This window comes from Lepisma saccharinum, chromosome 3, assembly GCF_977018435.1.
Source record: "Lepisma saccharinum chromosome 3, izLepSacc3.1, whole genome shotgun sequence".
NCBI classification, from domain to species: domain Eukaryota; kingdom Metazoa; phylum Arthropoda; class Insecta; order Zygentoma; family Lepismatidae; genus Lepisma; species Lepisma saccharinum.
Window position 1 is genome coordinate 30,085,582 of NC_139231.1, and position 14,590 is coordinate 30,100,171.

Below are 14,590 nucleotides of genomic sequence, written 5' to 3' on the forward strand. Positions count from 1 at the left end.
TAATATGTGTTAGTCAGGTTGGTATTATAAGCAGGAAAAGTGATATCATGCAGAATACACCACTTAGAAAAGGTAAAAATCGTCATACTCTTAGAAATGAACTCTCTTATTATTAGATATTTCATTAACTTCAGTTGTGGAGCGAAGCGTCTGACTGGAGGGCGACCGCACCCCGTGTCCCCCCTCTGGCGTCGTCGCTTTGGGTGGCCAATGGTCCCATACCTGGCCGAAATCTCAGGAGAAAATTTGTTACGTTTCCCCCAGGAGACTCGGGCCAGCGCACGTCCCGTAGCTTACGCCGCATGGCCACGGTGCGCGACTATATGCAAGGACATTGCTTGGAGGAATCGAACCCGGATCTCCCGTGTGGTAGTCACTGTAACAATATACCTATATAAAGAGAGAGGCATAAAGAGTAGGAATGCAAGAAACGAAAGAGTGTGATGCAAAACTAAATCAGATAAGAAAGCGAACACGAAAATCCGGTCCCCTGATCCATCTACTGAAGACAGGAAGAAAGAAATCGCCATTTTATTTCCGCCTGATGTCTGCATCGGGGAAGAAAAGTCTGGCCACAGAACCTGGTATCTGCGCCGCGAAGCCGTACAATGAAAACTATCGGCCCAAGCAATGTTCATGCGGAGATAAGACCGTGCTTATGCTAATTCCTCCTCGCAAGAAGTCCCTCCGAAGGATCCGTATGAATTGTAAATCAGGTGTGGAGCACGTCAGCTTAATTGCTATTATCTCCTGTTCGAATAGGAGGGGTTCGACTTCCGACAGAGGCAGGGAACACAAGATTACTGCTTGTGGTTGGTTCTAAGAGATAAAAGACATCCCTCGCCTGTTTACGAACAAGACGCCGGCACCGATAAGTCGCTAGTTTTACTCGCAAGCTGATTCCGCAAGTGTCTGGTTAATGAACTGAGACTGAGGATGTCCTACGAGTTTTTGTTTTGCTGTTTTTGTTTTTTAGGTTGTTTTCAGTATTTAAGTTCGCTTTTATGCACATATAAGGTAATTGGTACTGGACCTACAGTTTAAAGTGGGACACGAATCACGGTGTGCCTCCACCAGGTATCGAACCTGGGACCTCTTGATTACAAGGCGACGACGTTACCACTCTGTCCTACGAGTAAAGCTGGACCCACTCACTAACAAAAGTGTGCATTGTTTACTCCTTTTGCATCAACCGCGGACGAAACCTTTCCCCATCGCTTTTGCCAGAATGTCCCCGCACCATCACTTGCTTTGTTGTCTAAAAATTCAACAACGTTAAATATTACGTCTCTGCTTTCCCCTTCGTGATGATACAAATACTGTGGGCGTGTTGAAGAATGCTCCATAGTTTCGGCAACGCAGGGGCAGCATTACATGTAAGTATCTGATTGCATCCCTTCGCTCATCTAGGGTTGGAAATTCGACGACAGTGCCCGAGGGACAACTTCATGGTATAACAGTACCTACCAGAAACTTGATTTGAGTGGACAAGGAATAAATACAGTGTATCTCAAAAGTCATTATAGAGAATGCGGTACCCCCCCAAAAAAAAATGTGAGGGATTAACAGGACACTATACATGTTGCTTATGCCTATATTTGCACGTGTTGTTTGAGCAGATAATGTTCAACTTTATAATCTATTTGTATTAGGCCTATTACTTATGTAACAGTATATTCTGTTATATTTAATATTATTCTATGATTACATAATTACATGCCCTTTATAGTGGCAGAGAGGCGAAGTAAAGTAAACCAAATCAATCATTATATGTTCTTTATAATATATAATTTAATAATATATAAGAATGTGATATACATATTTACTTTTTTTGTATTCGGTGAATTTTATTCATATATCTAAACTACTGTCATCAAAATCATATATAAATATTTTTTATCTTTGTTTTCAAGTTGTTATTTTGCCTTGAACTGATGATACTGTGGACAGTTCCTAATGATATAATTACGCTAGGTGTTAATTCCATAGTTAATCTGATGTTTTCATCTCTATACATTTCAATCTACATAAATAAAAATTATATAACACTGTGACATAAGAATGCAATTTTAATGCATGATCAAAATGTAGGACATTAATGATTTTTTTAAAAAAAATCCTCCCTGACAAGGGATGTAAAATTAAAATGTAGGACATGTCAGGATAAAAAGAGCACGCCTGGTAACCCAGAAAAACAAAGGAACATTCGCGCCAAGCACTGACCCGCTATCCTCGTCCATACAAATAAATTTCTAAATCCTGGACTGCGCCAGAGGCAAAGCGCTTCTCAAACCCAGGATGAGGTTCAGCGACCCAAATAAGCAAATCAGAGTTCTTAACAGAATTTCAGTCCCAAAAGCTCGCCGTCTGCATAAAAACAGGACGTAGCATTAATTAGCAATTTAATGGGGGTCGTGAAAGATAAATTGGGGGTCGTGAAAGATGCACAAAGTTTTGCGATCCGCAAACTGGCGACTCCCCGCGCTCTGTACCTTATGTCCGAGAATAATGCGGTTCTCTTGCATGCGCTATTCCACGGGGACAGATAAATCTTTGCGAAAAAGCTTGATAAGGCACAAAACAAAAAAGGAAAGAGAAGAGCATCACACGAAACTACGCAGGTAGTAAGATTATGAGCTAGATTATGAATTATAACCGCTTTTTTGTTGTTGTTGGAGTTGTGTATGGTGGCCTTAAACCCTAAATATAGTCACGCTTCCTGGATATAACCACGGAAGGTTTTTAGCTCTCATTTTGCTTCGTTACTTGTATTTTAACTTTATTTTTTAATATTTTTTTTGCCACCAGCATGTTTTCTGTTGTTGAATTAAGCTAATCTGCTAATCTGGTACAAAGGACTTTCACTTTTAAAAATTTTACTGCAGGTTTAGACATGGTATGAGAGGGTTAGTCGACCCCCTCCCCTCTCCCCTTGGAAATTAAGATTCAAGGGCGTCCGGAGGATTTTTTCTCAGGGGGCAGTCACAGAAACTTCTATTATTAATAATAATAATAAAAATATTGTTATTATTATTGTTGTTGCTTTATTACTGCTATTTTTTTATTATTTTTTTAAACGAAGCTTTGCAAAGTTGATTTTAGGTTCACTTTTTCGTGCAGGTAAACCCATCGAGATTTACAATTTAAAGTGAGATCCAATCCACTGTGCCACCTTCACTGCAAATCTAAGCTGCGACCTCTTAATTACAAGTCGACAGCGTTAACAGTTAGATAATTCTGCTTTATGTACATTATTGTCACTTTGTCACCTTTCTCCAAACTTTATTCTTCGAGGACCTTCAAAATGGCCCAGTATTAACGTGATCGTTATGTAATCAAGACACCCTATATTCGATTTCCAGTGCGCATATTCCATATCCAGCAAATCTAATTTAATTAGTTTATTTATGTCAAACTTCGTTTTATTCTTGTGTTGTGTGGAAATGAATATAATCGAAGAATTCTATGATATGTTTTTCGACCAATCCCTGTTTGTTGGGATATAACAATATCATCTCATACAAAACATTTAGTCTTTCTTTTAGGAGGGACCCGTGCCCCTCCCTCTAAATCTGCCAATGGTCACAGGGATGATCGCTTAATTTTTAGATCTCAAGAAGTGGTTTAATTTTAGAGGTCATCGCGGTGATAGCTTAATTTTGGATGTCAAGACATCGTTTGCTATTCACCCTTATGATATAAGGCTTATTGTTAGTTTTAGAAGTCTCAGTAAAATTATCGCTCCTTCCCGCTTAACCTTCCATAGTGTGTGTGTGTGGGGTGTGGGAGAGAGCAATTCACTTGTTTTAAAAAGAAGCAACGCAACTGTTGAATTTAGCCACCGACCCCAGAAGGAAGAATTTACAGCCGAATTGACACAATCTCTCAAGATGTCAATGAATATGGACCTTTAGGGATTTCATTTTATGATCATCGCATGGTAATCTCAATGAAAGTTTTAAAATTTACATTTTAACAAGACCTTCGAGTGCGATCACGAACATTTTGTTTCCTAAGGATTTTAGATAAGTGGACATCCTGTGTGCATTGTTGGATTAAGGTGGGTGCTGTTGATGCTGCAGCATTAGGTCCATTCCTGAAATAGGCCCAGATGAAAACAGACGAGAATTTTCCGAAAGCTGAACAGTTTTCTTTTGCTATATTAACCTGAAAATAAATGTTAGAAAGAAATTTGGAGCCCCAATTTCGGACGCCTAGACACAGCGTTACTTATTATACAGTGACTATTATTTTTTGCGCTGTGGCTTAACTATAACGTCGTTGTGTTTATTGTTCACCGAAGATTTCAAGCATCAGGCCCAATTTCGTCTTAATCCGGCCCTGTCTGCATGCATTGAAGAGTGCAAAATGGTCATGTGTGCCGATGCACCTAAAACGTTTAATTCAATCTATCACTTTAACGGGAAGAAGGTGTTTTACAAAGTTTTGGGGGAAGGTATGGATTCAATTTTGTAGGGTACAAAAATAAACTTGTTTTCAAAAGTAGTTTTCTAAAGTATTAAGTTAAAGGGCTCCTCCATATTTTTGAAAATAGAAGGAGGCTATCATTCTAAAAAGTATGCAACTGAATTGCTACTAAAAAGTGGTGTTACACCCTAATTAGTGTACCACAATACCTAATCGAGTGTCGCGGAGTGGTTATCACAACGCGCTACGACACCAGGGGTCCTGGGTTCGAATCCCTGCCTGGGCATGGATGTTCTTTGGGATTGTCCCTTCATTAATTTCATCGTATCCTCATTCATCCACTCTTCGCAATTAGCTAAAAGTGGCAGATAAGCGGAGTAAAGTACCCCAAACCAGTCAATCAATCCATCTAATCGAGTGTCAAGGCTTTCATACTTGGTGCTTTTTGAAAGAAAATGATGTAGGAAGACACCAAAAATAGTGCTAAACAATGCCACTTCATATTAACAGCAAATAAAAGTGACTTGTTACCACAACTTTTGTGGCGACTCAGTTGTATAATTTTTAGAGCATAGTTTCTTTCCGAAAAATATAATTTGAGATTTGAAATACTGCATGTTAAAAGTGACAGAAGCGTGATGCTAATCACATCAAGCTGTGTGACGTCATAGTAGGGTGCACTGCGCAGGGAAGGCCTTTCGTTCTTTTTAACTTTGTGTTAGGCGTCACAGCTACCTAATGCAAGCGGTCTGCGTCACCTCAATCCGCAATTGTTGTCCCTTATGATCCTGTTAATTAAGATTTCATGAATATGCATGCTCTTCCCCGTCGGGAATTTTCACACAAGATTGCATTATGGAATTGTGGATCGTGGAAATTAAGTGAAAAGGTCAACAAATAATGAAATCGTAAATCACATGGCCGCGGTGGCTCAGTCGGTAACGCGTCTGACTACCATGCTCAAGGTCCCGGGTTCGATCCCCGGCCGGTTCAAATCCGGGAACTTTTCTAACGATGGAAGCGGCCCCGGCGCCCACCCAGCGTCGAATAACATGGGTACCTGGGGGAAACCCTGGGGGGTAAAGGCGGTCAGGGGCGTGATGCTGATCACATCACCCTCACTCATGACCGGATCAAGAAAGTGTGGGGCGTTACCCCCACACCCCCTATACGCCTTCATGGCGTGGTGCTAAGCACAGGGGAACACTTTAGTTTACTTTTAAATCACATGGCAGAATCTTTTCGGTGGCCCTGCTCCGGCCCTAGCGTAGTGAAAGTTATTGCGCGTTTTCAGTTAAAAGGATTCATTCCATGTTACGGTTGGTATCGAGACGAGATCTCTCGGTCTCGTCTCGAGCTGTAAGTACCTGTCACGCTCTCGTTCTCGTCTCGATTTATAAACGCCAGTCTCGTTCTCGATTCGATCTTTACAATGCTGTCTTGTTCCGTGTCCCCCTTGTTTCCTTATATTCGATCTTTCATATTAGATATAAGAAAGTTCTCAGCATGGAATAGGTTTATATACTCTTAACCTTTCCCTGACCAACATATTGCCGTCCTTTTTTACCGAAGTCCGTTAATAATCCAGGATTTCTATTCTGTAACCGTTGTCGTCATTTTGTTGGCTCACACCGCCTATCTTTTAGTGATTTCTAGCCAACGGTGGCGAGATCTAGTATTATTAAAAATGTTCAAACACATTGATATCGTTCGCTTTTTTCAGGAAGTCTTGTCCATTATTACTTTTTGAATGCTGTTGTCATTTCTGCTTTTACGAGGTCTTGTTCTAGGGAGTTAAGTAAATTTACATTGATATGTTGTGCTTCCGGCTGTATCCACGCGACCGCAGTACGAGGCTCAGAGATTAATGTTGATGTTGTGGATATCTATACGAAATGGGATTCCTACACGTTGAAGGTTTTTATAAAGTATCATGATGTTTTTACCTAATCATTAACCGAAGTAAAAATCAAGTCAGTGTGAACAAACGCATGTGACTTGCGAGAAATCCTATTGGTTGTTCTAATGGCAGCTGCTCAGGAATCTTGCGCGTAAGAATGTAGTTCTTGCGCGTAAGAATGAAGTTCTTGCGCGTAAGAATGTAGTTCTTGCGCCTAAGAATGTAGTGCATGTGATAAAGCCATACCACTCAATGAGCTTTACAGCTACGATCAATATATTCAAAGGAAAATAACATCAGAACTAACACATACGAAAGGAACTATTTGTCGGAGTCACGTGGTTTTGTTTACTTCAACTTCGTTCTTGAATTGGATGGAGAATAGGTTCAATGAAACACAGAACCCAAAAGTGTATTCATATTCTTCTTCTCATTTCTTATTTTGCGTCATCTTTCTGCCAATTTTGTCTAATCGCGACGATGAGGATGGGTGATGATCGGATGGCATTGATTAATGGGCGCACTGATACACAGACCAGGACTTGAATCCTATATTTTTTTTATTCTCGTAACGCATTAAGGTGCATAAATTCACTGTAATGCACATAGGTTTGTAAAAATAAGTTCCCGCCAGGAGAAATTAGTCACAGAATATCGTCAAAAGATGCATTTTTTAAATCGTACGCCGCTTCACACTAGTAAAAATATCATCAGTTGTAAAGGTCAGGGTCGATATTTCAAAAACACCAAAAAATGCATAATGATCTCAATTATAAAAGGATAAAGAAAGATGAAGTTACCCCCTTTACATTGCAACATTGGAGATGTGTAATTAGAGCTCCAAACGTTCAAAATATCTGCTCTCTCTAGAGGTAAGGTGATCAGCACCACGCTCCGGCCGCTTACCCCTCAGATGTCTATTTATTATAGGTTAGTTGAGCCCCAGAGACGACCTATGCAGAGATATACTGGGAGGCTTCCTTCTTGATATCGCCCACCCCGAGAATCGAACCTGGGTCGCCCACGTGGCAAACAGACGCCCTACTGACTAGACACTGCAGTGCTTAACTTAAGGAAATTAACACTACAAGATGAAACAGTGTTTTGAGCGCAAAAATCCTGTGGATGACTATGCTACCACCCCACCTGTAAAGCACACGTGATTGATTTATTGAGTTTGTTTCAAATTCAACTTGATACACATAAAGGCTAATCGGGACTGAACGTATGGTTTAATGTGGGATCCGAACGACTACGGGACTCCACCGGGTATCGAATCCAGGTCGCCTTGATCACAAGGCTACGATGTTACTAATACGCCATCGGGGAGGCCCTAAAGCACACACTTGAGACAGATATATCTCAATTACATACATATATATATATATATATATATGCTACGATTACGCTATATTTTCAGAAAAAAAATGATAATTTTCACGCTCCACGTGTCATGTCACTCATCAACACACCACTAAAACGAACTCTAAGGAAGAAAGAATGTTCCACACTGAAGTGCAAACACACCCTTCTTAACATCTAACTCTAAAGTTCGTATCAAGTGACGAACCGTCGGCGATATGTCTTTCTGGTTTGAACGCTACCTATAAATGTGTTTCAAGTACTAACATGGTGCCAAATGCGCTGTGAGCTATAATAAATATTTCTCATCGCCTCGACACCAGGAGTCCCGAGTTCGAATCCCGACCTGGGCATTGGTGTTCCTTGTCCCTTCATCAATTTCATAATAATCATCACTCATCCTCATCGTTGCGATTAGCCAAATTGTCAGAAAAGCGACGCTAAATAACAAAAATCAAAATCAAAATACACGTAAAAAAATATATTGCCTTTAGCGACTCTTGTAAATGGATAAGATTGTTAAGGATAAAGATTGTTCCCCCATATGTCTTCAGAGCATGTTGTTCCAGGATTTAAGTGTACCTTTTTTCTTAGTATAAATACTTTGTTAATTTCTGAAAACCCATAATAAGGCACGTAAACTGTAATGTAATTAATCTGAACTTTTCCCCCCAGAAATTGATGCCTCGAATTGTACATTCGGTTTTAATTGCATGTTTTTATTTTGAAAGAAATCAGTTAACAGTGTATTGAAAGGTACTATTTGTATTTATCGTTCAATTAAAACTTATGTAAAGTTCTTGCAGTTACACAAAATTCTTGTTCATCAATATTCTTTTTTGCTCTTTTTTAGTTTTCTGTTTGATAAAGCTAATTACGTAAATTCGAACTGTAGATACTCTTCTAATTGAAGAAATACAAAGCAATAAAACTTCTGATGTTTGGTATTTCTTCAAGTATCGTGAACTGTGAATAATGTGAGATTTGAGTAGAGTTAGGAATAACACAAAACTACTTTTAGAAACAGAAAATTAGAAAAGTCTGGAAATTTGCATGGAGAAAACTAAATGCATCCTATCAGGAGAAATCCAAGTGTCGGTTAATAATCAAAATCTAATTTTAGATAACAGTTCCTTCGAATTAGTTTTTAAACTTAAATACTTAGGAGTAATGTTAACAAATGAAAAACGATAGCTATTAAAAGGAAATTAAAAGTAGGCTTAATTCAGATAATGTGCATGTTACTTTTCTATTCATAAACTTTTATCTTCTAAAGAAAAATAAAAAGTAAAGTGCTCCCCTGTGCTTTGCACCACGCCATGAAGGCGTATAGGAGGTGTGGAGTTGGCACCCCACACTTTCTTGATCACGGTCAAAGGTGGAGGTAATGTGATCAGCAACACGGCCCTGGCCGCCTTTCCTCCAGGTACCCACTTCATACGACGCTGGGTTGGCGCCGGAGCCGCTTGAACAGGTGGGGAAAATCCCGGTTCTCCCCTGCTGGGAATCGAACCCGGGCCTCTCGCATGGTAGTCAGACGTCATAACGACTGAGTTTTTATCTTCTAAAGGTTAAAATACAAGTCAGTATTTTATGGTTTTGCATGGGAGCGAAACGTGGTTTCTTACTCTAAAAGAGGAACTTAAATTGTAACTTTTGAAAATAATATCTTGAAGGTTTTCAGACCTAAAAGAGATGAAACTGCGCAGAAGTGAAGAAGATTATATACCTAGGTAATACTGAACTGTATAGTCTATATTCATCTGCTGAAATTAGTAAAAAAGATTACAGGACTCTTGTTGGAAAACCTGATGGTAACAGACCTGCAGAAAGGTCAAAATGAAGATGGAATTACAATATTGAGGTGGGCCTAAAGGAATCTGGTAAAGGCGGTCAACAGTGGTTTCATATTGCTCAGGATGGGAACAAGGGGGGAGGGGGTGGAAAACATATGTTGCTGAGACGATAAACCTTCGACTTTAGGATTGCGAAAGAGTTAGTTACTTAGTTATTACAAACGTGCCTAATAGAAGACAATTCAGAATTGTCGCATAGCAATAACAATGTTAACAAACTTATAATATTTGAAGTATATTTATTAAAAAACATGCAGTTCATTAAAAAAAATATTTCATGTAGTTACAGGTCCAGAAATATTATTACTCAAGGCGAGATAAAGTTCAAATCGGAATTGATTGTTAACGCAAGCGATATATAGCCTAGCTACATCAGAATTTCTGAAAAAAAATTGAAATATTAATTTTTAATTTTTTTACGGTAATGTTCCTCGATGAAAAGTTTCCCGTGATTCTTTGTTAGGTTATTCTACAAATTTTTCTTGGATTGATTCATTGATTGAGTTTATTTTAATTCGCTTCTTGTGCCACTTTTGGTTAATTTGCAAAGATGGGGATGAGTGATGATATGATGAAATTGATGAATAGACATTCACAAACACCCATGCCCAGGCCGGGATTCGAACTCTGGATTCCTAGCGTTGTAGCGCGATGTGCTAACGACTCCCGCCACGGGGACCGGCAAAAGATTTCTTCGATACGCGAGTTTTAAAGGAAGGTGAAGGGGAAGAATAATAGGGCTAATATTTGCTTATATCAATCAGAATGGAGCCTATCTCTTTTCTTCACGGAAACAATATTGAATACAATACAATATACACACACAATACAAAAAAAAATTCTTTATAGGAAACTCTAAATACAGCTCTCAAAACAATACTTAGTTGTTTTTTTTGTTTCTGCTCTAAATCACATAAAGTGAAACATACGCATTGTTAATGTAAGTACTTTTGTACGTTACAAAATCAAGGAAATTTGGTTTGTTACTCCTTGCTTTTCTAACCACTATTTATTGTGCTCTAAAATTTGCATTTTTTGGCATGGAACCAACAAAATCCATGCTTGTTTCGTATTATGACATTGTCCCTTCTTAGAGACAACTCGCGCCCTCTCACACGAAGAATAAAAGTTTTAACTCGCAAAACAAGTAATGTAGTTTATTATAGAGCATTTTTGTCAGCTTTAGTAATTGGGGTCGACTTACATAAGCCTTACTCCAAAAACTGTTATCCATTTATAAGGATACGTTTGGATTTCATTATTGCTAATAATGTCACCTCAAAGAAGTAGGAAGCCAAATACCTGTTCAGCATGTTCAGCAGATCTTGTTCAGGCTTGGTCTAGTCTTTGAACTCTCAATATTCAGGCGTTGTGCTCACAACTTTCTATCGAAAGAAAGTTGCGGACAAAGTCTTACAAGCAAATTGGAAACCGTCGAGAGAAAGGCCGAAAGATACCTCTAATAATTACAAAGAAAGGAAATGAGAACTTTTTTCATCAAATCAAAATTCGTGTGGGTGGTATTGTTGTAATAAAGTTGAGAGCAAACTCTTACTGTTCTTTCGAAATCGAGTTCCTCGAGTTTGTTTGTGGTTAGTTAGAGGGAGCGAAAATATTCAAATCCGATCAAATTCAAATTGATTTCATTGGATTCCATTGTTCTTTTCCCGCGCGCGCCCTTGATTGGAACGGTAATGCGATTTGTCCCAGAGGATGGGCTGCGAGTGGAATGCAAAGTCATGTAGGGACAAAGAGCTGTAAGGAAATAACTTTGCAGAAACTGCAGCCGAAATCTACGTTATTTTTTCCCCTCTTTCCTGTGCAGGACAAACATGTTGCAAATGAGAGATTTTTGTGGCATTTCCTTTACTGCACCGAGTTCTCATTGCATCATAACGAGTAATCTGTGAATTTGTACACTTACAGTGGCGCCAACTTACAGGGGGTTGTGGGGCACGAGCCCACACAATACTTTGCTTGTCATAATTTGTTACATATTCAATACGATATTTTTCAGTGTCCTGAATTATTTACACTATCAGTAGTCACATAGTTATTACGAAAGTAAAGGAAGATAAGGGTTTATAAACAGGATGCAGATCGATAGGCATTAAAAATTCTCAAAATAGGCAAAAAAGCACCAAAAGTACAAAATAGGCACTAAAAGTGATGAACATCGACAGAATTTTCATCATTTTCACAGATTAGGTATCCAAAGAGCAGTTATGTTTGAAGTATACAATAGTAGACAAAAACATCTACTATAAAATTCCGAAATGGCCTTCAATTGTTTTTAAACGAGAAAGCCTGCATATTCTGGCCAAAAAACTAAAAAGTCATTTTAGGACAAATTCTCAGCCTACTTATGAGTTATGACACATATGACTGCCTAAAATTATGAAACAAATCCCAGAGTTCAACCCACCCAATGGTTCTCAAAGATTGGAACCATTGCTTACATCAAAGTTATTTATGACCTTCTTATTTCGAGACAAGACTGAGAATTAGCATCCGAGACTCTCTGTCTCGCTCGACACTTTGATAAAAGAAATATTTACCTAAAGCCGGTTTCCTTTACTATGCTACTTATTCAGACATACCAAGAAGCCTACCTAATACATAATACACAGATACGTCGTGTAGGCTGATTGTCAATGACTTGAAAAGCAAACGCATATTGTGACCTAACCTTCGTAGGCACTCGTCCAAGTACACCATGACACCACATTATGCTAAAGTTCATGGCCGTATATAAGGAGAGGGTCTGACGGGCCCAAACCATTTCCATTTGTTTAGTAAACATTTTGCACTGATTGTCTGATGACATAAACAACACCTTAATTTTGAAAGTTATATACTTATTAATGTCATACACAAACAGAAGTAGGTTCTTTAAAAATAAATGCGTAACTCTGACAACGTTAAATGTAAAACAACACTGTTATGGCCAGTAAAATTAATGCATATGAATCTAATATATTATTTAAATTGTTTAGAAAGAAAATTGTGTTTGTTATAATTTTAAATTATTCATTTATAGTAAATTATAACAGTTAAATGATAACTATTAAAATTGTACCACCTTTGGACTGCAGTAAGTTGAACCCCACACGTGCTTTCTGTATATATATATGGCTATATATATATATATATATATATATATATATATATAATGTAATATATAAATAATAAATATATATATTTCTGTATATGTAGCTATTATTGGCAAGTTATGACTGGTATTTCCCACCATGGAAAAAAACAGGACAACATAGAACAGAAGAGCAGTTTCAGAGCATTCAGCTGTTATGACATAAAAATGAAATGTACTCATCAACGCCAAAAGATCTAGTCGAATCAATAAAAAGTATTACCATCAGGCACGTAGCCAGGGAATGGGCTCTAGGACTCTAAAGCTCCGAGATCCTACAAATGTTTCGTTGGAAGTTGTGTATAGTGGTAATTAATTTTACTTCCTTAGCAGGATTAAACGTATTGTATAATAAGTTGTACTATACTGACAAATTTATATTCAAGGCTTCTACCCACCCCCCCACTTTTTCGCCTTTAGATGGCGGCTGCTCTTGAGTTACTCCCCCAAAGTAAAATTCTGGCTACGGGGCTGATGAATGTGTAACATGTGCATCATGTATTTTGTATGTGTTACTATTTTCTTACCGCATTTTGTTAAATCTTCATTCTGCTGTGTATCTGGTAAATGGATTAGTAACACTAACAAAGCAGTCGTTGTATTAATTACAACCATTATCTATACCTACTTGGCACATTCGATACGGAATGCTTCATCATCGTCCATTACAAGATGTCTACCTTACTCCATGCTCTTGGATCATATCCTTATTGGGTTACTGGATCCCACTTTAAACTGTAGGTCCAGTCCCGATTAGCCTTACTGTGCATAAAGTAGACTTAAAAATACCAACTCAACAACAACAACTTATTATGTTACCATGCTAACAGACAATGAACTATTACACCCACACAGAATGCAATCAGAGCAGCAACTGCCTATGTATCCACTCTTAAGAATTATGAGAAATATTAATGCCTTTTAGTTATTCTTACGGAGGAGCAAGCTACCGAATCGACATCTTGCCCTGAAATAGTTCGAAACAGTTGCGCCAACTTTCAATAATTTAAATGACACGATTGACATCGACATTGCAAGAAATTACATTATCAACAGTCAGACTTCATACGTACACAACATAATTGAGAATTTGGTTATAATTACAACTGTGAACAATTAACATGTCTTATGTTATTGTTTGCTGGAACCCAACCTGTCGCCAAAATCCACCCCATGACACTAGAATATCCACGCGATAAGGATCCCTTCGATATATTGTACAATAACACATCCAATATTATAATACAATTTCCCTGCAGAGTAACACACATTTACTTGTTTGTAACCTCGTTGCAGTGGCGGCGATTAGGGAGGGAGCAGTTGCCCCCCAACTTTTCGCCACTTTTGCCCGAGCACTATGCTAAACCTTATCAACAAAGGGAAATAAACTGTCTTTGCCCCCTCCCCAGTTTTGGCACTTTACCCCCGGTTTTGGAACCCAATCGCCGTCACTTCCTCGTTGTTATGAGAGTTGAGGTTTATCTAATTAACTTTGTTTTTTATTAAAAAAAACATACCTTCACTTCTAATAAAACACATGAGTTAAGTAGTACTTCCAGTATTTTTATGAATATAATTTCACTTCTTCATGTAAGCTTTATGATTCGATGTTCTTACGTTATTTTATTTTTCCTTTTTCAGAATGGCGGAGAAGCTGGAAGCGGAAGCGGAAGCAGAGCCAATGGGTGAGTAGAAACTTATATTTACACTTGCACCATCTATGTTTAAGAAATAGAAATGATAACTCAATTTTTTATCTCCGAAAACAATTTTAATGCAGAATTTCTAATAATATCGATAAAATTGCAACAGAAACTGTCTTTGTCTTTTATATTTCGTTAAGAATCTGGACGAATCTTGCAAGAGGACATAATTAAAAATGAAACTTCTAAC

At 38.2% G+C, this 14,590-nt stretch overlaps 1 protein-coding gene across 3 annotated transcripts in view; it reads left to right on the forward strand.

Moving 5' to 3' along the window:
• unc-13 (protein unc13 homolog) overlaps positions 1 to 14,590 on the forward strand; it is a 671,187-nt gene that overhangs the window by 506,781 nt on the left and 149,816 nt on the right. For all 3 annotated transcript variants that reach the window (XM_083118384.1, XM_083118382.1, XM_083118383.1), the window contains exon 2: positions 14,339 to 14,382. In XM_083118384.1, the coding sequence (XP_082974510.1) occupies positions 14,339 to 14,382 (44 nt within the window). The remainder of the gene's footprint in view (positions 1 to 14,338; positions 14,383 to 14,590) is intronic.